The sequence below is a fragment of the Triticum urartu genome, chromosome 5A (genome assembly GCF_056163025.1).
Source record: "Triticum urartu cultivar PI428250 chromosome 5A, HENAU_Tu73, whole genome shotgun sequence".
NCBI classification, from domain to species: Eukaryota; Viridiplantae; Streptophyta; class Magnoliopsida; order Poales; family Poaceae; genus Triticum; species Triticum urartu.
In genome coordinates, this window is record NC_141877.1 from 612,052,452 (window position 1) to 612,075,498 (window position 23,047).

The 23,047-nt window shown below is 46.7% G+C and overlaps 1 protein-coding gene and 1 pseudogene across 1 annotated transcript; both read right to left on the bottom strand.

Moving 5' to 3' along the window:
* Positions 1–7,392: 7,392 nt before the first annotated feature.
* Positions 7,393–9,976, bottom strand: LOC125507490 (protochlorophyllide-dependent translocon component 52, chloroplastic). The gene is made up of 7 exons (XM_087522040.1): positions 9,336–9,976; positions 9,049–9,236; positions 8,859–8,958; positions 8,543–8,746; positions 8,238–8,426; positions 7,963–8,150; positions 7,393–7,893 (listed from the first exon to the last, which is right to left on the bottom strand). The coding sequence occupies exons 1-7, from the start codon at positions 9,846–9,848 to the stop codon at positions 7,635–7,637; spliced, it is 1,641 nt and encodes a 546-aa protein (XP_087378166.1). The 5' UTR covers positions 9,849–9,976; the 3' UTR covers positions 7,393–7,634.
* Positions 9,977–13,334: 3,358 nt separating this feature from the next.
* LOC125506196 (putative histone H2A.5 pseudogene) lies at positions 13,335–14,081 on the bottom strand (annotated as a pseudogene).
* Positions 14,082–23,047: the final 8,966 nt, after the last annotated feature.

A 23,047-nucleotide genomic window follows, 5' to 3' on the forward strand; every position in this document is an offset into this window, starting at 1 on the left:
GCACAAGATGCTGGATGGAGGCTCTCCGAATAGATTTGGGTGGAAACCTGCTCTCGGTTAGCTACCAAGGTCGGCGTTGGCGGCGCTCTTCTGTGTCGTTCCCTTCTTGAAGGCATCGCTGTGGTGAAATTCCAGACCACTATCTACTACCCCCGGGAAAAACACTAGATCAGTAGAACAGATGATGGCGGCGCTCTTGTGTCGTTCCTCCTTTGGGGGCTTCATTCTTGGAGGTGTACACGGGCTCGAGGGACCAGTGGACGACATCTTTGGTGGAGCGGTGCTTCATCCTACACATTGATGGCGGCATGGCGCTGTGGAGACTCGGCGTCCGATGTGCGTAGATGAACTCGCGCAGGAGGATGACACTGTCTGGCGTCGATGGTAGAGAGGCCTGGCAAGGTCGATGCATCAGTATCTGCTCTGAAGATGGATCGATGAAAGACGATGGTGACGGCCCTTGCAGCGTGCGTACGCGGTGCTCGCTGAGAGTGCGCGGGACCGGTGTGTGCCCCAGTACCTGGCATTGCAGCTTCGTTGGGGCTTCCGGCTTTAGATGTTAGGCTTTGGTGCGACGTCTGTTTGGTATTCAACTCAGACAATCGGCACCCCTTCATCAACTGGTTAGGAGTAGCGATAGATGTTGCCAAGATGATGGCTTTAGACTTACTAATGTATTACTTTGTAAGGTCTTTGTGAATAATTAATAAAATGCTGCATGGATCACCCAGATCAGGAGGCCGGGGGTCATCCTCCTTTTCAGAAAAATGTGGCGGCAGCTGGTCACCCAGCACCTCCTCCGCCAAAGCATGTCGCTTGGCTAGTGTCGGTCATTCAATCACCTCTCGAGCCCCTGCAACTGCATCCTCCATACTACTACGCCGCCCAACAGCCCGGTCTGCGGCAGTAGTTCACGTCCACCATCACCGTTGGCCATGAAGTGTCGCTCAGCATTGAGCTCAAAGTCGGCTAGACCTTCACGAAGCTTCAATAGTAGTCGTCGATACTTGTCTATTCGCGAATGCCGGTTGTGTCTCCCTCGCCCTTCGGTGCCCAGTCTCTATTTGCCGAAATTTCTCAACCGGGCACGACAATGGATGTGGAGGAGGAACTGATGAACATCATCCATGAAAACGGCGGCCACAAAGACAAGTAGGTGGATGACTCCTGGCCAGAGCCGGACAACCAACGGATGCGCACCCATATGTCAGAGAACCAACATACGCAGACCGACCAATAGCTGGACGGTGATCTGGACGACTTCTGGTCGTCGGATGCCAACCAAAGAAGAGGGGAGAAAATTTTAACATGAAAGATGTGTTGGGGAACACAGTATTTCAAAAATTTTGTCTAGGATCACGCAAGATCTATCTAGGAGATACATAGCAACAAGACGGGGAGAATGTGTCTACGTACCCTCGTAGACCGAAAGCGAAAGCATTTAGTAACGCGGTTGATGTAGTCGAACGTCTTCGCTATCCAACCGATCCAAGTACCGAACGCATGGCACCTCGGCGATCAGCACACTTCAGCTCGATGACGTCCCTCGAACTCTTGATCCAGTTTAGGCCGAGGGAGAGTTCTGTCAGCACGACGGTGTGGCAACGGTGATGATGAAGTTACCGACGCAGGGCTTCGCCTAAGCACTATGACGATATGACCGAGGTGTGTAACTATGGAGGAGGGCACCGCACACGGCTAAAAAAATCAACTTGTGTGTCTTTGGGGTGCCCCCTCCCCACGTATATAAAGGGGGGAGGATAGGAGGCCGACCCTAGGAGGGGGCGCGCCATGGGGGGATTCCTACTTGGACTCCTAGTCCAAGTAGGATTCGGTCCCCCTTTCCTAGTCCAAGTAGGAGAAGAAGGGAAAGAGGAGAGAAGAGAAGGAAGGAGGGGGGCGCCACCCCCTCCCCTTGTCCAATTCGGACTGGGCAAGGGGGAGGGCCGCGCCACCTCTGGCCGGCCCTCTCTCTTCTACACTAAGGCCCATTGTGGCCCATTAATCCCTCGGGGGGTTCTCGTAACCCCCCGGTACTCCGGAAAATGCCCGAACCTATCTGAAACCATTCTGTTGTCCAAACATAACCTTCCAATATATCAATCTTTATGTCTCAACCATTTCGAGACTCCTCGTCATGTCTGTGATCTCATCCGGGACTCTGAACAAACTTCGGTTCATCAAAACACGAAACGCATAATACAAATCGTCATCGAACATTAAGCGTGCGGACCCTACGGGTTCGAGAACTATGTAGACATGACCGAGACACATCTCCGGTCAATAACCAATAGCGGAACCTGGATGATCATATTGGCTCCTATATATATCCTACGAAGATCTTTATCGGTCAAACCGCATAACAACATACGTTGTTCCCTTTATCATCGGTATGTTACTTGCCCGAGATCCGATCGTTGGTCTGGTCATACCTAGTTCAATCTCGTCACCGGCAAATCTCTTTACTCGTTCCGTAATGCATCATCTTGTGGCTAACTCATTAGACACATTGCTTGCAAGGCTCATAGTGATGTGCATTGCCGAGAGGGCCCAGAGATACCTCTCCAATACACGGAGTGACAAATCCTAATCTTGATCTATGTCAAGTCAACAAACACCATCGGGGACACCCGTAGAGCATCTTTATAATCCAGTTATGTTGTGACGTTTGATAGCACACAAGGTGTTCCTCCGATATTCGGGAGTTGCATAATCTCATAGTCTGAGGAACATGTATAAGTCAAAAACTAAACGACCATTATACTAAGCTAACTGATGGGTCTTGTACATCACATCATTCTCTAATGATGTGATCTCATTCATCAAATGACAACACATGTCTATGGCTAGGAAACTTAACCATCTTTGATTAACGAGCTAGTCAAGTAGAGGCATAATAGGGACACTCTGTTTGTCTATGTGTTCACACATGTACTAAGTTTCCGGTTAATACAATTCTAGCACGAATAATAAACATTTATCTTGATATAAGGAAATATAAATAACAACTTTATTATTGCCTCTAGGGCATATTTCCTTCAGTCTCCCACTTGCACTAGAGTCAATAATCTAGATTACATAGTAATGATTCTAATACCCATGGAGCCTTGGTGTTGATCATGTTTTGCTCATGAGAGAGGCTTAGTCAACGGTTCTGCAACATTCAGATCTGTATGTATCTTGCAAATCTCTATGTCTCCCTCCTTGACTTGATCGCGGATGGAATTGAAGCGTCTCTTGATGTGCTTGGTTCTCTTGTGAAATCTGGATTCCTTTGCCAAGGCAATTGCACCAGTATTGTCACAAAAGATTTTCATTGGACCCAATGCACTAGGTATTACACCTAGATCGGATATGAACTCATTCATTTGTTGCTTCTGAAGCAGCTATGTGATACGTCCATTTTGCATCAAGCTTTTATATCGATATTTATTGCATTATGGGTTGTTATTACACATTATGTCACAATACTTATGCCTATTCTCTCTTATTTTACAAGGTTTACATAAAGAGGGAGAATGCCGGCAGCTGGGATTCTGGGTTGGAAAAGGAGCAAATATTAGAGAACTATTCCGCACAGCTCCAAAAGTCCTGAAACTTCACGGAATTCATTTTCAGAATATATAAAAAATACTGAGAGCAAGAAGTTCACCAGGGGGGCCACACCCTGCCCACGGGGGTGGGGGGCGCGCCCTACCCCCTGGGCGCGCTCCCTACCTCGTGGGCCCCCTGGTGGCCCTCCGATGCCCATCTTCTGCTATATGGAGTCTTTCGATGAGGAAAAAATCATAAGCCATCTTTCCGGACGAGACTCCGCCGCCACGAGGCGGAACCTTGGCGGAACCAATCTAGGGCTCTGGCGGAGCTGTTCTGCTGGGGACACTTCCCTCCGGGAGGGGGAAATCATCACCATCGTCATCATCAACGCTCCTCTCATCAGGAGAGGGCAATCTCCATCAACATCTTCACCAGCACCATCTCCTCTCAAAGCGCACCCAAGCACCGAACGCGAATCATATGAACGTGATGAAAACTAGCTTGGCGATATTCCCATGTGTCCTCGGGAGCGCTTTACATCATATAAGAGTTTGTCCAGGCTTGTCCTTTGCTACAAAAAGGATTGGGCCACCTTGCTGCACTTTATTTACTTTTGTTACTTGTTGCTCGTTACCAATTATCTTATCACAAAACTATCTGTTACCTATAATTTCAGTGCTTGCAGAGAATACCTTGCTGAAAACCGCTTATCATTTCCTTCTGCTCCTCGTTGGGTTCGACACTCTTACTTATCAAAAGGACTACGATAGATCCCCTATGCTTGTGGGTCATCAAGACTCTTTTCTGGCGTCGTTGCCAGGGAGTGAAGCGCTTTTGGTAGGTGGAATTTGATAAGAAAAAATTTATATAGTGTGCTGAAATTTACTGTCACTTGTTACTATGGAAAGTAATCCTCTGAGGGGCTTGTTCGGGGTATCTTCACCCCGACCAGTAGAGCAAAGAGTTGCTCCTCAACCTACTGAACCTACTGAAAATGAAAATATCTGCTTTGAAATTCCTTCGGGTATGTTAGAAAAACTGCTAGCTAATCCTTTTACAGGAGATGGAACAAAGCATCCTGATGAGCACCTAATATATGTGGATGAAGTTTGTGGATTATTTAAGCTTGCAGGTGTGTCTGGAGATGTTATTAAGAAGAAGGTATTTCCTTTATCTTTGAAGGGAGATGCATTGACATGGTATAGGCTATGTGATGATACGGGGTCATGGAACTACAAACGATTGAAATTGGAATTTCATCAGAGGTTTTATCCTATGCATCTTGTTCATCGTGATCGCAATTATATATATAATTTCTGGCCTCGCGAAGGAGAAAGCATCGCTCAAGCTTGGGGGAGGCTTAAATCAATGTTATATTCATGCCCCAATCATGAGCTCTCAAAATAAATGATTATTCAAAAAAATTATGCTCGGCTTTCTGATAGCAATCGCATCATGCTCGATACTTCTTGTGCTGGCTCTTTTATGATGAAGACTATTGAATTCAAATAGGATTTATTGGAAAGAATTAAACGCAACTCTAAAGATTGGGACCTACTTGAATCTTCGGAGTGGCACTAAATGTATCTTCGGAGCATCGTTGGGTTGCGTCCTGCTAGTTTGCACATCTTTGCTTTGATCTATTTGTGAGCTGGCATGTTTGCCTACCTGGCTATGTATCATGTCTAGATCTGCCTAAAAACTATGTAATAGGGCAGCTTAAAACCTGGCTTTCTTCTGTGGCAACTACTCTCCAGTTGCCGCCGAGCGCTGTTAACAGTTTATGTTGGTGGCTTTGCTTTGGCTTTATAAAAAGTTGGGGCGGGGGAAACCCCTTTTGGTTCAAAAAGGGCATTTGTGTGAAAAAAGGTAATAAAAAGACAACGAGACGTAAGAAAAAGTTATTTCTATACAACAAAAATGTACTTGTAGCAATGCCATAAGAAACCCGACACCTCGTATATAAAGAAGACACTTATGCCAAAGGGTTTGTGGTTGCCATCATGCGTGCGTAGCTACCATCATGTATAGAAAATCGCCTCTCTAAACAACAAACTCGTACATTACAAACTCATTTGAACAAGATCCAAAAGATTCAAACTACTGGTACCAGAAGACACTGTGCCACTATGATACTATGATCTGGTGATCCTAGCCTTGGTCACGGCTATTGTGACTAGGTTACTTCTATTGCAATGACTATCCTATGACTACTGATCTAACACTTCTTCCTCAGGCTCATCTTCATCTGTGATGACGTAATTGACACATTTGTTCGCTCCTCTTGATAAGTCTGGCTTCTCGTAGAAGAACTTTGCATCTGCTTCGGGGTCCTCAGGGTTCTCCTTCGTAGGGACTCTAAAGGGATTAATGTACAAGGGATGAGTACAGGAGGTACTCAACAAGTTCATAGATATCGTGAGGTGGAGATGCACTGTAGCTACTACTGATTCCAAATAGGTCTCGGCAATGATTTTGGAAAATATCTGTAGCATCAAGTTTTACTTAAAACATTTAGTCATCAGACTTCACGGTTGTTAGAATCTCCGATAGACTCCTTTCACGCCGCGCTCACGGATCTTTCCCAGATCAGGGAGTAACAAGTCACAATTTAATACACTCTGCACAGGTGTGTTATTTTACCCACGGGCGATTAACTTAGCCCTATGCAAGGGTAGCGATCCCATCACACATTCTGGTAGTGTGAGGCGTGCTAAGATCCGAGTCCTTCCACCCTTCTATGTCAACTCTATGTGTTCTTGATTTTGTTACTTATTCTTACCTAGAGGGATTAGATTAACTATAATAAAGGTATATGCTGAGTAAAATATCGGAACACACAGTGAGAATTGTTCAAAGAATTTGCTGTTTTTAGCCATTGAATATCGGAACACACATTCGTTAAGGCTGGGTAGGTCGGCGGCTGCGTGAGGAAGAAAAACGAGATGGTGCAGTGAACGGAGCACAATCTGTTTTTGGCCATTGAATGAGGATCCAACGGTGCTGAATGAAAGTAACGGATCCAACTCTGCGTTTTTGCACTAATGTACAGCAGCATGAGCTGTGCCTTTCACCTCTTGTGGTGCCTATATCCTGGGCAACTCCACTCTTGAACTTGATTTGCTACAGCTGTTCTCTCCATGTACTGTTCCTTTTGTCTCTTATACTGTACATTTGGTTACTTAATGTTCATTACTTGGCTATGTTGGATTTCCTTTGGAACTTTCTATTTAAGGATATTTGGACCAGTACCAAGTAGTCCTAAGTGCCAGCTCATATAGTAATGCATTTCCCTTTGGAAAATGCAACATTTTAACTATAACACAATTCCTTTTGTTTGTTGTTTGTTTTGTAGGTCTTGATCAAGAAGTAAAGAGGATCGGAAGAAGAAGAAGAACTACTCCAGTTTAGGTTTAGTTCTAGGGGTTACATTTCTTTTCTTCTTTTACTTTTTGATCTATGTAAATCCATTAGTAAAGATTCCTGTTTCTAATTATAATGTATATTCTGTGTGATCACTTTGTAATTGTTTGATCCTCAATAAAATGTATTGTTTCTTTATCCATTTCATTTTGTTATTAACAAACTTGTAATTAAGTTTGTATTTTTTGTTTATTATAATAAAGTTGGAATCTTATTCATTTATTCTTAATTATTTAAATGCACTTCCATTTCATATATGAAATGTACTTATGCACTTAACTCCTTTTTATTTCACCTATTTGAATTGTGATCCAAATACTTAAAAAATGAGCAAAGGTCATGCCCGAATTTAGCAATGCTCTCCTAGGTCTCAGTTGACTAAGACATAGCTGTCTGAGTCAAGTGATACTAGTATATAAGAAGAAGAAGAAGAAAAGAAAGTAAAAAGAATTCTTTTTTACGAATCTCCGTGCAAGATGAAAGGAATATATCATCGACTGAAACATAACGAAGTCTTACTGCGACTTAGCAAAACTGCTAGCATATTTACAACTTTCCTTTATTTGGACAGCATAAGGATGTGAAGGCATACATGAAGGAGCATATATGTATTAAAGCCCTCTCTCGGCACATCTATTTTTCTTTGATTGCATGGCACGGGCCGGAATATGTCTTCACTTGTAAGCATGGATGTAATCATGGAAATAGAAGTTCTTCTGGATGAAGCTCGCCAGCCAGCGGGACGCCCCGAAGCACAGCACGGCCAAGGACACGACGGCGGCTCTCTGCACGACCGACGTCACCAGCGTCCCCTTGGCGACGGCGAGGAACCCGACGACCGCAACCGACGCGAACTGCAGGGCGACCTCCAGTGCCTTCATGGCCTTCAACGCCGCGCTGCAGCTCCTGCACTGCGCCACGTGCGACCAGTACCTGCGGACAACATCAACGCTGTTATGATCGGAATTATCAGGCGTTTCAAGCTCCAGCTTGTCGTGGCACCTCTCCATGAGCTTGTCTTTGGTTGGAGTCACCGGCAGCTGATCGGCTGTGGGGACGGCCCAGCCGACCTGGCTCTTGCAGTGCTTTCTGAACCAGTTTCTGAAGGCGATCACCATGTTGTCCGACGACGTGGGCACGTACACGGCTTTGTGCCAGTTTTCGACGCCGGCCGCGGCGAAGTTGCGCTCCTGAAACGAAGGAAGAACAATGGGATCATGTTCAGAATTCAGAAATTCAGAGCAATGTGTCTCTGTTGCTTGAGCTCCATTAATTACCTCGACGTGGAGGAGGTACATGTCCGAGTCAAAGAGGGCGTTCGGGCCCATGTGGTAGTACCACCGCGGTATGACCTTGTCGAGCCAGACGCCGACGTTCCTCGGCAAGGCCCAGATCGCCCTGCTCTTCCCCGGCGCCACTGGGATGCACATGAACACCATCATGAACTGGGGCTTCTTCTTCTTCTCCTGCATGCCCAAACCAATCCATGCCATAAACTGATTTGTTCCTCTCTCGGTCTCTCCAGTGTCCAGTGCTGCCAACTTCACTTGCAGACGGGGCTCATCAATCCATGGCTGCATACCTCTTCCGTGGCCTCACTGGGAAGCGGCGAGTCGTCGACGGCGAACGGTGCGACCTCTCTGGGAAGCGGCGAGCCGTAGAAGGTGCACGGCGCGACGTACCGGAAGTAGCCGCGGTTCTCCTGCTGCTCCGTCAGGAACCCGTCCACGTTCGCCTCCTTCGTCTTCATCTTTATCGGCCCGCCGCCTTCGATGTCGAACTCAACTGTGAAGAGAACAAGAACAACGATTGAATCAGCATTTGTATTCAGTGTTTCATTGACACTCTGCAAACTGAATTCGATGTCAGGCATGCATATATAGAGAGAGAGAGGCTTATCTGCCGAGGTCTTCCTTCTTGCGAAACTTGCCCATCAACCCCTTGTGCGCGTAGGGGACATGGGCAGGGTCCATGAGGTTCTCCACCAGCACATCGTAGCTGCAAACCAACGGAGCTGTGACTGTGAGACTGTGCAATGGAGGGAGGCAGCCGCCCGCATATATGGAGGTCGAGGTTGAGGATGTGTACCCGTAGGGGAGGTCCCTGACGCCGTAGACGGTGACGAAGGAGGGGTCGTCGATCTCCGGGATGAATGGCGGACGCTTCCTCTGCAGAATGTCCTGGTGCTCCTCGTCGGCCCTCGGGTAGAACCACAGGATGTTGTTCTGCACCACGCTCGGGTACGACGCCACGCACGCCTTGCTGTTCTTGTGCACCTGCGCCGCGCAATTCAGAGAAGAAAACATTTCGGTTTTGGTTTTGGTTTTGTGATCGAACGGAGGAGGAAGAAGGAGAATGGATGGATGGTTACAGACAGGTGGGCCGAGGGCGGGGGCCTGTGGGATGAACTGGCAGGCGCCGCGGCCGTCGAAGCACCAGCCGTGGTAGACGCACTGGAGGCGGCCCTTGTCGTCGATGCGGCCCTCGGAGAGCGGCGCCAGGCGGTGCGGGCAGGCGTCGTCGAACACGCGCCACTCGTCCACGGCGCGGTCGTACCAGGCCACCACGCGGAGGCCCAGCACCGTCTTGCCGTGCGGCGCGCCGGGGTCCAGGTCGCACACGGGGGCCAGCGGGTACCACTGGTCCAGCCAGTCGAACTGCCCCTCCTCCTTCTCCTTCTGCTCGCCACCAAACGGCGACGGCACCGAGGGCGCCTCTGCCGCCACGGCCGAGACCGGCGACGACAGCCGCGCGCGCTGCCGCCACCGTCGCGGGGCCGGTGCCGCCGCTCTGGCGCTGCTGGTGGCCGGGGCGGCGGCGCGGAGCGGGAGCGGGAGCGGGAGGGAAGGGCGCGCGCGGGGGGCGAGGAGGTTGGAGAGGGAATTCATCCTCGTGTGTTGTATCCCGCGGGCGGCAGGGAAAGGACCTCTGGTATGGATAGCGGCGCGCCGGAGCCGGAGCCGGGAGAGACTGGCTCGATCGCCGGTGGTACAACTGACTTATGTCGCGAGGTCTCTCTCTCTACCTGCCGCGCACCGTACACGCGCACTGTGTCTCCTCTTCTTTTTCTGACGAGCTTTCAATCATTCATCAAAAAGTGGCCGACGAACTGTTTCATTACATGTAGAGTACAGTAGACTAGTAGGGCAGCGCACAGAGAGTGGACGAAAGGAATAAAAAGGATGTCGCTAATAATTCACTCGCCGGTCCAGATCACACCAAACCTCCTCCAATAATCGTTTGCGGGTATGCAGTATAGAATGTCAGTATATCAAGGCACAGAAGTAGAAAATAATAAATAAACGATAATATCAAAGGTAACAATAAATCCAACAAGTATTTAACCTATCATAATAAGAACTATCAAAGGTAGAGAATGCACGGTATACATGTATTAGCCACCGGTTATCTTTGAGATTCGGATCCGTGCATGCATCTGGTTTTTGTGTTGCTTAGTTAATATCAATTTATGGCCCCTTGTTCTACTCCCTCCGTTCCATATTACACGTCGCTGATTTAGTACAACTTTGTACTAGTATGGAACGGAGAGAGCATTAATTATGTCGTATCAATCAATCATTATTTCTCCTGACAACTTCCCCTCGTAGTTATTACCTGCAATACCGTTCCTCTCACTCACAAAGTAGAGACTAGTAGTACTGAACAGTAAGTTATTACCTGTATCAGCCACCAGTTTTTTTTCATATGATTCTAAAATTTAAATTTATTTTATCTTTTGAACAGTAAGTTTGATTTATGATACATTTGCAAATTTATGTTCCTTGTGAAGAGAACATTGAAATAAGATCACTCTTGAATATATTTTATTTTCACAAATTTTAAAATTCAAATATGAAACATGGAGAGACCTTACGAAACTGTAAAAAACTATTGTATGTACCAAGTTTCATCAAGTTTTTTATAGATCAGTTTTGTATAAGTTTTGTTTAAAATATCTCGTCGGTATAAACACATTTGTCCAAATAGAATATAACACAAACTTTTATTTCAGAAGATATCAAGCATCCAAATCTTTAAATAGAAAGAGAAAATAAATTTATGGGATATATAGAGTTGCAAAAGGGGGAGGCATCCAAACAAAAAAACACTATTTAAGAAAGGCTGACACACACAAACTGATCATGTGACAGAAAGGTCAAGAAAAATAAGACGTGCAGAAGGTTAGTACATTGTGATTTCTTTAGGATCCTGAAATAATTAAGCGGCTGATTAATGCACGGTAGTAGAAAATGCACTTTCATCAAAGGTAACCATAAATCCAAAGTAGAAGTGTCTGGCGAACAAATATTTTAACCTATCATAATAAGAACTAGACCAGCAGCGCGCCCTACCGCACGGTGTCGGGTCCAAACCTTGTGGCTAACCGCGTGTGCCAGCTGGGCAAGCTTACCATCTTTAGTTTTTTTTTTTTTGCGGGTGTTACCATCTTTAGTTGCACATGATAAATCATAAGTATTTATCCTGATTAAAAACAACAGGAGTTGAGCACAAAGGAGAAGCGTGTAGCCTGATTGAGAGAAGCAGGGCATAAAGCTCAGTGCTATAGAGCAGCAAAGTAGCACAATAGGTGGATACATAATACCCAATCCAACATTTGAGAGGTGCATAAATTACAATAGCCAAGGGGTAGTAGTCTTATGCAGACATACTCCTGGTACATTGCCTGCAATCATCCATCTAGAACACTGGTCCAGGTACTGATTACAAATAATTTATACTAAGGTTACACAGGTGCATACTGCACTAATTCAGAACACTTTCATAAAGGCACCAAACTAGGCACGACGCTTAACCAAAGCTCGCTGACAAACCAAAAGGGCATCACTTTATTCTTGTCCCTGAAGCTTCGGTCATTCTCATCGAAGAGGAAGTCTTCATCACCAAAGAAAACTGCAAGAGAAGTAGTACATGATGAAATAGAAACCACGACGCCTGTATCTATCAAGACAAGGGGAAAATTTGGCCGACGAACTGTTTCATGCACAGTAAACTCTTTTTTGTGCGAATATCATGTACAGTAGACTAGTAGGGCAGCGCACAGAGAGTGGACGAAAAAATAAAAAGGATGTCGCTAATAATTCACTCGCCGGTACAGATCGCACCAAACCTTCTCCAACAATCGTGTAATTCACTCTCCGTCTAGATCACACTAAACCTCCTCCAACAATTTGTGTAATTCACTCGCCGGTTTAGATCGCACCAAACCTCCTCCAACAATCGTGTTAATTCACTCGCCGGTCCAGATCGCGCCAAACCTCCTACAACTCATTTGCAGGAGTGAGGGCATTTCTAACCGATCCCCTATTCGGTCTAAGGGGGGATAAATTTAGCTCCAGCTCCTGCACTGCGCTACTTGCGAGCAGTACCTGCGGATGGCATCACGAGTCACAACATCAGCGCTGTGATCGGAATTCTCAGGTGTTCCAAGCTCCAGGTTGCCGTGGAGAAGAATGGTGGCTTCTTTTCGCCGTACCTTTCCAGGAGCTTGTTTGGTTCATTGGTTGGAGTCGCCGGCAGCTGATCGACTGCGGGGACGGCCCAGCCGACCTGACTCTTGCAGTGCCTTCTGAACCAGTTTATGAAAGAGATCACCATGTTGTCCGACAAAGTGAGCACATACATGGCTTTGTGCCAGTTTTCGTGACCTGCTGAAATGAAGGAAGGAACAACGGGCATGCTGCTTGAGCTCCATATACTGAATCAGGTTCAGAATTCAGAATTCAGAAATTCAGAGCAATGGGTTTGTTGCGCGGAGGAGGTACAGGTCTGAGTCCAAGAGCGCGTTCTGGCCGATGTGGTGGTGCCACAGTGGTATGATCTTGTCAAGCCAGACGCCGACGCTCCTCAGGTGCGCCCAGATCACCCTGCATTTGACACATGAACACCAGCATGAACCGAGGCGGCTTCTTCTTCTGCCCAAACCAAAGCACAAACCGTGAACTTCTGAACAATTCCTGCTTGTGCTTCTCTGAAGTCCTGCGAGTTTCGCTTGCATCGGCAAGAAAGGACTGAATCAGACACTCTCATTCAGTGGCACCGTGAACTGAATTCGACGGGCCGATCATGTCAGAGTCAGACAAGGCAAGGCAAGAGGGGCTTATCTTCCAGGATCTCCCTTCTTGCCAAGCTTGCCCATCAACCCCTTGTTTGTGCGCACCGGCTTCTTCGTCTGAACCTGAACTCATACTACGTGACATGTAAAATACTGGTCAGGGATGCTCCTCTGCTTCTTCAGCTTGCAACTCTGACTCCTGCTAGTTTTTCTAGTAACCACGCCAAGTCAATTTGTCAGATACAGACGATTGGTAATAAATACAACAATTCATCCGTCCGCACAAATGTAGAACTCCATATAGCACTACAAAATCATGAACAGATTGTCGACAGAGCAGAAATTTACAGCAAGTCAGAGAGATCTCTGACGTTCTTTTTTTCAAAGCAGAGCAGAACATCACTACATCGACACCATTACCCAAACAGCGAACACTAATTCTATTACGAAGTACTCCTACTAGACAGTAAGTAATCGACTAGGCCTTCTTGGGGGACTTGGCGGCCTTCTTGGGCGACTTGGGCTCCTTGTCGGCCGCCTTCTTGGGGAGCAGCACGGGGTTGATGTTGGGCAGCACGCCGCCGTGGGCGATGGTGACGCCGGCGAGCAGCCTGCCGAGCTCCTGGTCGTTCCGGATGGCGAGCAGCAGGTGGCGCGGGATGATGCGGGACTTCTTGTTGTCCTTGGCGGCGTTCCCGGCGAGCTCCAGCAGCTCGGCGGCGAGGTACTCGAGGACGGAGGCGAGGTAGACGGGGGCGCCCATGCCAACGCGCTGCGCGTAGCGGCCCTTCTTGAGGAACCGCCCGATGCGGCCGACGGGGAACTGCAGCCCGGCCTTGACGGACCGCGCCACCGCCTGCTTCCTGGGCCCGCCGCCGAGCTTGCGCCCCACCACGTACTTCTTCGCCTTCGCGACGGCGCCGGCGGCTGAGGCTTCCATGGCGGCTGGCGGGGTGGAGGCGCGGAGAGATTTGGCGATGGGCGATGGGGAATTGGGATTTGAGGAGGCGGGAGCGCGCTGTGTTGGCGGGAGTGGGTTGTGTTGGTGATGCCTGGAAGACGAGTTTGGGCGGAGTATTTAAACGGCGCGGGAAGGGGTGGCGTGGGCCCGTCGATCCGCGCGCACGGGCAATGGACGGTCGGATCGGTGCCGAATGGACGGCTGCGATGCGAAAATTACACTGCGCCCTTCCCATCATTCAATTAATACTTTTTTTGTCAACGGAAGGACCAAAGAAATCGGATCAGCTCTCAACGACTTCAATTTTATTGCAATTGAACAGCCTCCGGGCCGAAGCTCAAATAATATGCAGCTAGCAATCCAGAAATCTTCTTGTCAAAAAAAAAAACAGCAATCCGGAAATCTGTTCCTCAAAAAAAAAAATCCAGAAATCTGGAGCTGTGATCCCTCCTAATCCTTCAGCAAAGCAGGATCCGAAAAGAGTTAAATTGGGTCTGCAAAACAATAATGAAAAAAAACACGTCAACATCGGCGGGTTCCTTTGAGGAACTCCGCCGGGACAAATGAATCTTATAAGCTGGGGGGGGGGGGGGGGGGGGGGAGGAGGGTTCATGAGATTGCGACCATAGCTCAGTCGCATCCCCCACAATGGTGTTCCTTTGTGAAACTAGACAAAAGGCGGTGAAGATGAGATGAATTCGATCTCGTCTCGGTTTGAAGGGTTTTGAAGGAGTTGACATTGATGGTTTGAGTAGAGGACTTGCATTGTTCTGGCATGAAGTGTGTGTAGTAGAGGTTCTGGACAGAGATGATAGATATATTAATGCATTGGTCAAGGTACATGTTGATGCAACACAATGGAGAGTTACTTTTGTATATGGTGAACCCCGTGTTAAAAATAGACATTTAATGTGGACTAAGCTGTGGGATTGAAGAATGTCGGTGACCAGTTGTGGCTCGTTATTGGCGATTTTAAAAAAGCTCTATGGGACTTTGAGCATCTATCCAATACCCCTAGGCCGAACCACAAATGGTTGCTTTTTGGGACACACTTGAAGTTTGTGAACTTGTTGATTTGTGTTTCAAGAGTATTCCTTTTACCTATGATAACATGTCGACTGGTGCTGGTAACGTTAAAGTATGTTTGGACAGAGCGACAACTACTAATGCGTGGAACAATATTTTTCCGTTCTATCAAGTGCGGCATGTTGTGTTTCCTTGTTCTGGTCATACCACCTTGGTATTGAAAGGAGAGCCTGATGCCAGTCAGGTTGGCCCAAAAGCTAGGAGATACATACAAGGTATTCTGGGAATGTGAGTCCTCACTTCTAGAAGTAATCAAGGATGCATGGGATCATGTTGGTTATGTTGATAATCTGGACAAGCTCCACGAAGCTCTTAGAGAGACCATGGCAACTCCAGCGCGTGGGGCAATAAGAAGTTTGGTAGCGTGGCTAGAGAATTGGCCAAGTCTAGGTCCCAACTCGAGGAGCTTATGGACATGAACGCCGACACAGAGGATATTAGGAGAATCATGGACAAAATGAATGAGTTTATTTATCGGGAGGAGATGATGTGGATGCAAACATCAAGGATCACATGGCTTAAGGAGGGTGATAAAAACACTAAAAAAATTAGAGTAAGGCGGTTTGGAGAGCCCGGAAGATGGATTAACGGTTCTTCAGTTGCAGAGATTGCGCCCATAGTCCATGATCAGGTGCGCATGCAAGTGGTTAACAGAAGAACTATCAGAGAGCCTTTGCACTTCCGTCGATTGGCCAATGATTGTTGGGGAACGTAGTATTTCAAAAATTTGCCTACGATCACGCAAGATCTATCTAGGAGAAGCATAGCAACGAGCCGGGAGAGTGTGTCCACGTACCCTCGTAGACCGAAAGCGGAATCGTTAAGTAATGCGGTTGATGTAGTCGAACGTCTTCGCTATCCAACCGATCAAGTATCGAACGCACGGCACCTCCGCGGTCTGCACATGTTCAGCTCGGTGACGTCCCTCGAACTCTAGATCCAGCTGAGGCCGAGGGAGAGTTTCGTCAGTATGATGGCATGGTGACGGTGATGATGAAGTTACCGACGCAGGGCTTCGCCTAAGCACTACGACAATATGACCGAGGTGGAAAACTGTGGAGGGGGGCATGGCACACGGCTAAGAAATCAACTTGTGTGTCTATGGGGTGCCCCTCCCCCGTATATAAAGGAGTGGAGGAGGGGGCTGGCCGGCCTCATGGGGTGCGCCCCGAGGGGGAATCCTACTGTTGGGCAACGTAGTAATTTCAAAAACGCACATGCAAGATCATGGTGATGCACAGCAATGAGAGGGGAGAGTATCGTCTACGTACCCTCATAGACCGTAAGCAGAAGCGTTATGAGAACGCGGTTGATGTAGTCGTACGTCTTCACGATCCGACCGATCCAAGTACCGAACGCACGACACCTCCGAGTTCAACACACGTTCAGCTCGATGACGTCCCATGAACTTCGATCCAGCAGAGCTTCATGGGAGAGTTCCGTCAGCACGACGGCGTGATGACGGTGATGATGTTGCTACCGACGCAGGGTTTTGCCTAAGCACCGCTACGATATGATCGAGGTGGATTATGGTGGAGGGGGCACCGCACACGGCTTGGAACAATCAACTTGTGGGTCCTAGGGTGCCCCCTGCCCCCGTATATAAAGGAGCAAGGGGGAGGCCGGCCGGCCCTTGCAGGGCGCGCCAGGAGGAGGAGTCCTCCTCCTAGTAGGAGTAGGACTCCCCTTTCCTACTCCTACTAGGGGGGAAAGGAAGGAGGAGAGGGATAAGGAAGGAGAGGGAGGAAAGGAGGAAAGGGGGCCGGCCCCATAGTCCAATTTGGTTTGGGCTAGGGGGGCGCGCGCCCTGCCTCCTCTCTTCCACCACTTGGCCCATGAGTCCTGTTGGGGAACGTAGCAATAATTCAAAATTTTCCTACGTGTCACCAAGATCAATCTATGGAGTCATCTAGCAACGAGGGAGGAGTGGATCTACATACCCTTGTAGATCGCGCGCGGAAGCGTTCAAGAGAACAGGGTTGATGGAGTCGTACTCGTCGTGATCCAAATCACCGATGATCCTAGCGCCGAACGGACGGCACCTCCGCGTTCAACACACGTACGGAGCAGTGACATCTCCTCCTTCTTGATCCAGCAAGGGGGAAGGAGAGGTTGATGGAGATCCAGCAGCACGACGGCGTGGTGGTGGAAGTAGCGGGATTCCAACAGGGCTTCGCCAAGCGCTGCGGGAGGAGGGAGATGTGTCATGGGAGGGAGAGGGAGGCGCCAGGGCTTAGGTGTTGCTGCCCTCCCTTCCCCCCACTATATATAGGGCCAAGGGAGAGGGGGGGCGCAGCTTTGGCCCTTCCTCCAAGGAATGGTGCGGCCAGGGAGGAGTCCATCCTCCCCAAGGCACCTAGGAGGTGCCTTCCCCCTTTAGGACTCTTCCTTTCCCTTATCTCTTGGTGCATGGGCCTCTTGGGGCTGGTGCCCTTGGCCCATATAGGCCAAGGCGCACACCCCTACAGCCCATGTGGCCCCCGGGGTAGGTGGACCCCCTTGGTGGACCCCTGGACCCCTTTCGGCACTCCCGGTACAATACCGATAATGCGCGAAACTTTTCCGCCGACCAAAACAAGACTTCCCATATATAAATCTTGACCTCCGGACCATTCCGGAACTCCTCGTGACGTCCGGGATCTCATCCGGGACTCCGAACAACTTTCGGGTTACCGCATACTAATATCTCTATAACCCTAGCGTCACCGAACCTTAAGTGTGTAGACCCTACGGGTTCGGGAGACACGTAGACATGACCGAGACGACTCTCCGGCCAATAACCAACAGCGGGATCTGGATACCCATGTTGGCTCCCACATGCTCCTCGATGATCTCATCGGATGAACCACGATGTCGAGGATTCAATCAATCCCGCATACAATTCCCTTTGTCTATCGTATGTTACTTGCCCGAGATTCGATCGTCAGTATCCCGATACCTTGTTCAATCTCGTTACCGGCAAGTCTCTTTACTCGTTCCGTAACACATCATCCCGTGATCAACTCCTTGATCACATTGTGCACATTATGATGATGTCCTACCGAGTGGGCCCAGAGATACCTCTCCGTCACACGGAGTGACAAATCCCAGTCTCGATTCGTGCCAACCCAACAGACACTTTTGGAGATACCCGTAGTGCAACTTTATAGTCACCCAGTTACGTTGTGACGTTTGGCACACCCAAAGTATTCCTACGGTATCCGGGAGTTGCACAATCTCATGGTCTAAGGAAATGATACTTGACATTAGAAAAGCTTTAGCATACGAACTACATGATCTTGTGCTAGGCTTAGGATTGGGTTTTGTCCATCACATCATTCTTCTAATGATGTGATCCCGTTATCAATGACATTCAATGTCCATGGTCAGGAAACCGTAACCATCTATTGATCAACGAGCTAGTCAACTAGAGGCTTACTAGGGACATGGTGTTGTCTATGTATCCACACATGTATCTGAGTTTCCTATCAATACAATTCTAGCATGGACAATAAACGATTATCATGAACAAGGAAATATAATAATAACCAATTTATTATTGCCTCTAGGGCATATTTCCAACAGTCTCCCACTTGCACTAGAGTCAATAATCCAGTTCACATCGATATGTGATTAACACTCAAGGTCACATCCCCATGTGACTAACACCCAAAGAGTCTACTAGAGTCAATAATCTAGTTCACATTACCATGTGATTAACACTCGATGAGTTCTGGGTTTGATCATGTTATGCTTGTGAGAGATGTTATAGTCAACGGATCTGAACCTTTTAGATCCGTGTGTGCTTTACAAATCTCTATGTCATCTCCTAGATGCAGCTACCATGTTCTATTTGGAGCTATTCCAAACAACTGTTCTACTATACGAATCCAGTTTACTACTCAGAATAATCTGGATTAGTGTCAAAGTTTGCATCGGCGTAACCCTTTACGACGAACTCTTTTACCACCTCCATAATCGAGAAAATTCCTTAGTCCACTAGTTACTAAGGATAACTTTGACCGCTGTCCTGTGATCCATTCTTGGATCACTCTTGTACCCCTTGACTGACTCATGGCAAGGCACACTTCAGGTGCGGTACACAGCATAGCATACTGTTGAGAGCCTATGATAAAAGCATAGGGGACGACCTTCGTCCTTCCTCTTTCTTCTGCCGTGGTCGAGCTTTAAGTCTTAACTTCATACCTTACAACTCAGGAAAGAACTCCTTCTTTGACTGATCCATCTTGTACACCTTCAAGATCATGTCAAGGTATGTGCTCATTTGAAAGTACCATTAAGCGTTTTGATCTATCCCTATAGATCTTGATGCTTAATGTTCAAGTAGCTTAATCCAGGTTTTCCATTGAAAAACACCTTTCAAATGACCCTATATGCTTTCCAGAAATTCTACGTCATTTCTGATCCACAATATGTCAACAACATATACTCATCAGAAATTCTATAGTGCTCCCACTCACTTCTTTGGAAATACAAGTTTCTCATAAACTTTGTATAAACCCAAAACCTTTGATCATCTCATCAAAGCGTACATTCCAACTCCGAGATGCTTACTCCGGTCCTTAGAAGGATTGCTGGAGCTTTGCATACTTATTAGCATCTTTCAGGATTGACAAAACCTTCCGGTTGTATCACATACAACCTTTCCTCAAGAAAATCGTCGAGGAAACAATGTTTTGACATCCTATCTGCAAGATTTCATAAATAATGCAGTAATCGCTAATATAATTCCAACAGACTCTTAGCATCGCTACGAGTGAGAAAGTCTCATCGCAGTCAACTCCTTGAACTTGTCGGAAAACATCTTAACGACAAGTCGAGCTTTCTTAATGGTGATACTTACCATCATTGTCCGTCTTCCTTTTAAAATCCATATGTACCTAACAGCCTTACGACCATCAAGTAGTTCTTCCAAAGTCTACACTTTGTTTTCATACATGGATCCTATCTCGGATTTTATGGCCTCGAGCCATTTATCGGAATCCGGGCCCACCATCGCTTCTCCATGGCTCGTAGGTTCATTGTTGTCTAGCAACATGACTTCCAAGACAGGATCACGTACCACTCTGAAGTAGTACGCATTCTTGTCATCCCACGAGGTTTGGTAGTGACTTGATCTAAAGTTTCATGATCACTATCATAAGCTTCCACTTCAATTGTTGTAGGTGCCACAGGAACAACTTCCTGTGCCCTACCACACACTAGTTGAAGAGACGGTTCAATAACCTCATCAAGTCTCCACCATCCTCCCACTCAATTCTTTTGAGAGAAACTTTTCCTCGAGAAAGGACCCGATTCTAGAAACAATCCCTTATTGCTTTCGAATCTGAGACAGGAGGTATACCCAACTGTCTTGGGTGTCCTATGAAGATGCATTTATCCGCTTAGGGTTCGAGCTTATCAGCCTGAAACTTTTCCACATAAGCATCGCAGCCCCAAACTTTTAAGAAATGACAGCTTAGGTTTCTCTAAACCATAGTTCATACGGTGTCATCTCATCGGAATTACGTGGTGCCCTATTTAAAGTGAATGTGGTTGTCTCTAATGCCTAACCCATAAACTATCGTGGTAATTCGATAAGAGACATCATGGTATGCAACATATCCAATATGGTGCAGTTATGATGTTCGGACACACCATCACACCCAGTTACGTTGTGACGTTTGGTAGCACACAAAGTGTTCCTTCGGTAATCGAGAGTTGCATAATCTCATAGTCATAGGAACATGTATAAGTCATGAAGAAAGCAATAGCAGTAAACTAAAATGATCAAGTGGTAAGCTAACGGAATGGGTCAAGTCAATCACATCATTCTCCTAATGATGTGATCCCGTTCATCAAATGACAACTCATGTCTATGGCTAGGAAACATAACCATCTTTGATCAATGAGCTAGTCAAGTAGAGGCATACTAGTGATACTTTGTTTGTCTATGTATTCACACATGTATTATATTTCCGGTTAATACAATTCTAGCATGAATAATAAACATTTATCATGATATAAGGAAATAGAAATAAAAACTTTATTATTGCCTTTAGGGCATATTTCCTTCAGTCTCCCACTTGCACTAGAGTCAATAATCTAGTTCACATCGTCATGTGATTTAACACCAATAGTTCACATCTTTATGTGATTAGTTCACATCTCCATGTGACTAACACCCAAAAAGTTTGCTAGAGTCAATAATCTAGTTCACATCGCTTATGTGATTAAAACCCAAAGAGTGATCATGTTTTTCTTGTGAGAGAAGTTTAGTCTACGGGTCTGCAACATTCAGATCCGTATGTATTTCACAAATTTCTATGTCTACAATGCTCTGCACGGAGCTACTCTAGCTAATTGCTCCCACTTTTAATATGTATCTAGATCGAGACTTAGAGTCATCCACATCGGTGTCAAAGCTTTCATCGATGTAACTCTTTACGGCGAATTCTTTTATCACCTCCATAAACGAGAAATATTTCCTTAGTCCTCTAAGGATAATTTTGACCGTTGTCCAGTGATCTACTCCTAGATCACTATTGTACTCCCTTGCCAGAATGATGCTAAGGTATACAATAGGACTGGTAGATAGCATATCATACTTTATAGAACCTATGACTGAGGCATAGGGAATGACTTTTCATTCTCTTTCTATTTTCTGCTGTGGTCGGGTTTTTAGTCTTTACTCAACTTCACAACTTGCAACACAGGCAAGAACTCCTTCTTTGACTGTTCCATTTTGAACTACTTCAAAATCTTGTCAAGGTATGTACTCATTGAAAAAACTTATCAAGCGTCTTGATCTATCTTTATAGATCTTGATGCTCAATGTGTAAGTAGCTTTATCGAGGTCTTTCTTTGAAAAACTCTTTTCAAACACTCCTTTATGATTTCCAGAAAATTCTACATTATTTCCGACCAACAGTATGTCATTCACATATACTTATCAGAAATGATGTAGTGCTCCCACTCACTTTCTTGTAAATACAGACTTCACCGCAAGTTTGTATAAAACCATATGCCTTGATCATTTTATCAAAGCATATATTCCAACTTCCGAGATGTTTGCACCAGTCCATAGATGGGTTGTTGGAGCTTGCTCATTTTGTTAGCACCTTTAGGATTGACAAAACCTTCTGGTTGCATCATATACAACTCTTCTTTAAGAAATCCATTAAGGAATGCAATTTTGACATCCATTTGCCAGATTTCATAAATGCGGCAACTGCTAACATGATTCGGACAAACTTTTAAGCATCGATACAAGTGAGAAAATCTCATCGTAGTCAACACCTTGAACTCGTCGAATACATTTTTGCGACAATTCGAGCTTTGTAGATAGTAACACTACTATCAGTGTCCGTCTTCCTCTTCAAGATCCATTTATTCTCAATGGCTTGCTGTCGGTGTCAAAACCGGCGGATCTCGGGTAGGGGGTCCCGAACTGTGCGTCTAGGCCGGATGGTAACAGGAGGCAAGGGACACGAAGTTTTACCCAGGTTCGGGCCCTCTCAATGGAGGTAAAACCCTACGTCCTGCTTGATTAATATTGATGATATGGGTAGTACAAGAGTAGATCTACCACGAGATCAGAGAGGCTAAACCCTAGAAGCTAGCCTATGGTATGATTGTTGTTCTATATGTTGTTCTACGGACTAAAACCCTCCGGTTTATATAGACACCGGAGAGGGTTAGGGTTACACAGAGTCGGTTACAATGGTAGATCTACATATCCGTATCGCCAAGCTTGCCTTCCACGCCAAGGAAAGTCCCTTCCGGACACGGGACGAAGTCTTCAATCTTGTATCTTCATAGTCCAGGAGTCCGGCTGAAGGTATAGTCCGGCCATCCGGACACCCCCTAATCCAGGACTCCCTCAGTAGCCCCCGAACTAGGCTTCAATGACGATGAGTCCGGCGCGCAGATTGTCTTCGGCATTGCAAGGCGGGTTCTCCTCCAAATTCCGTGTACCTGTTGAATAA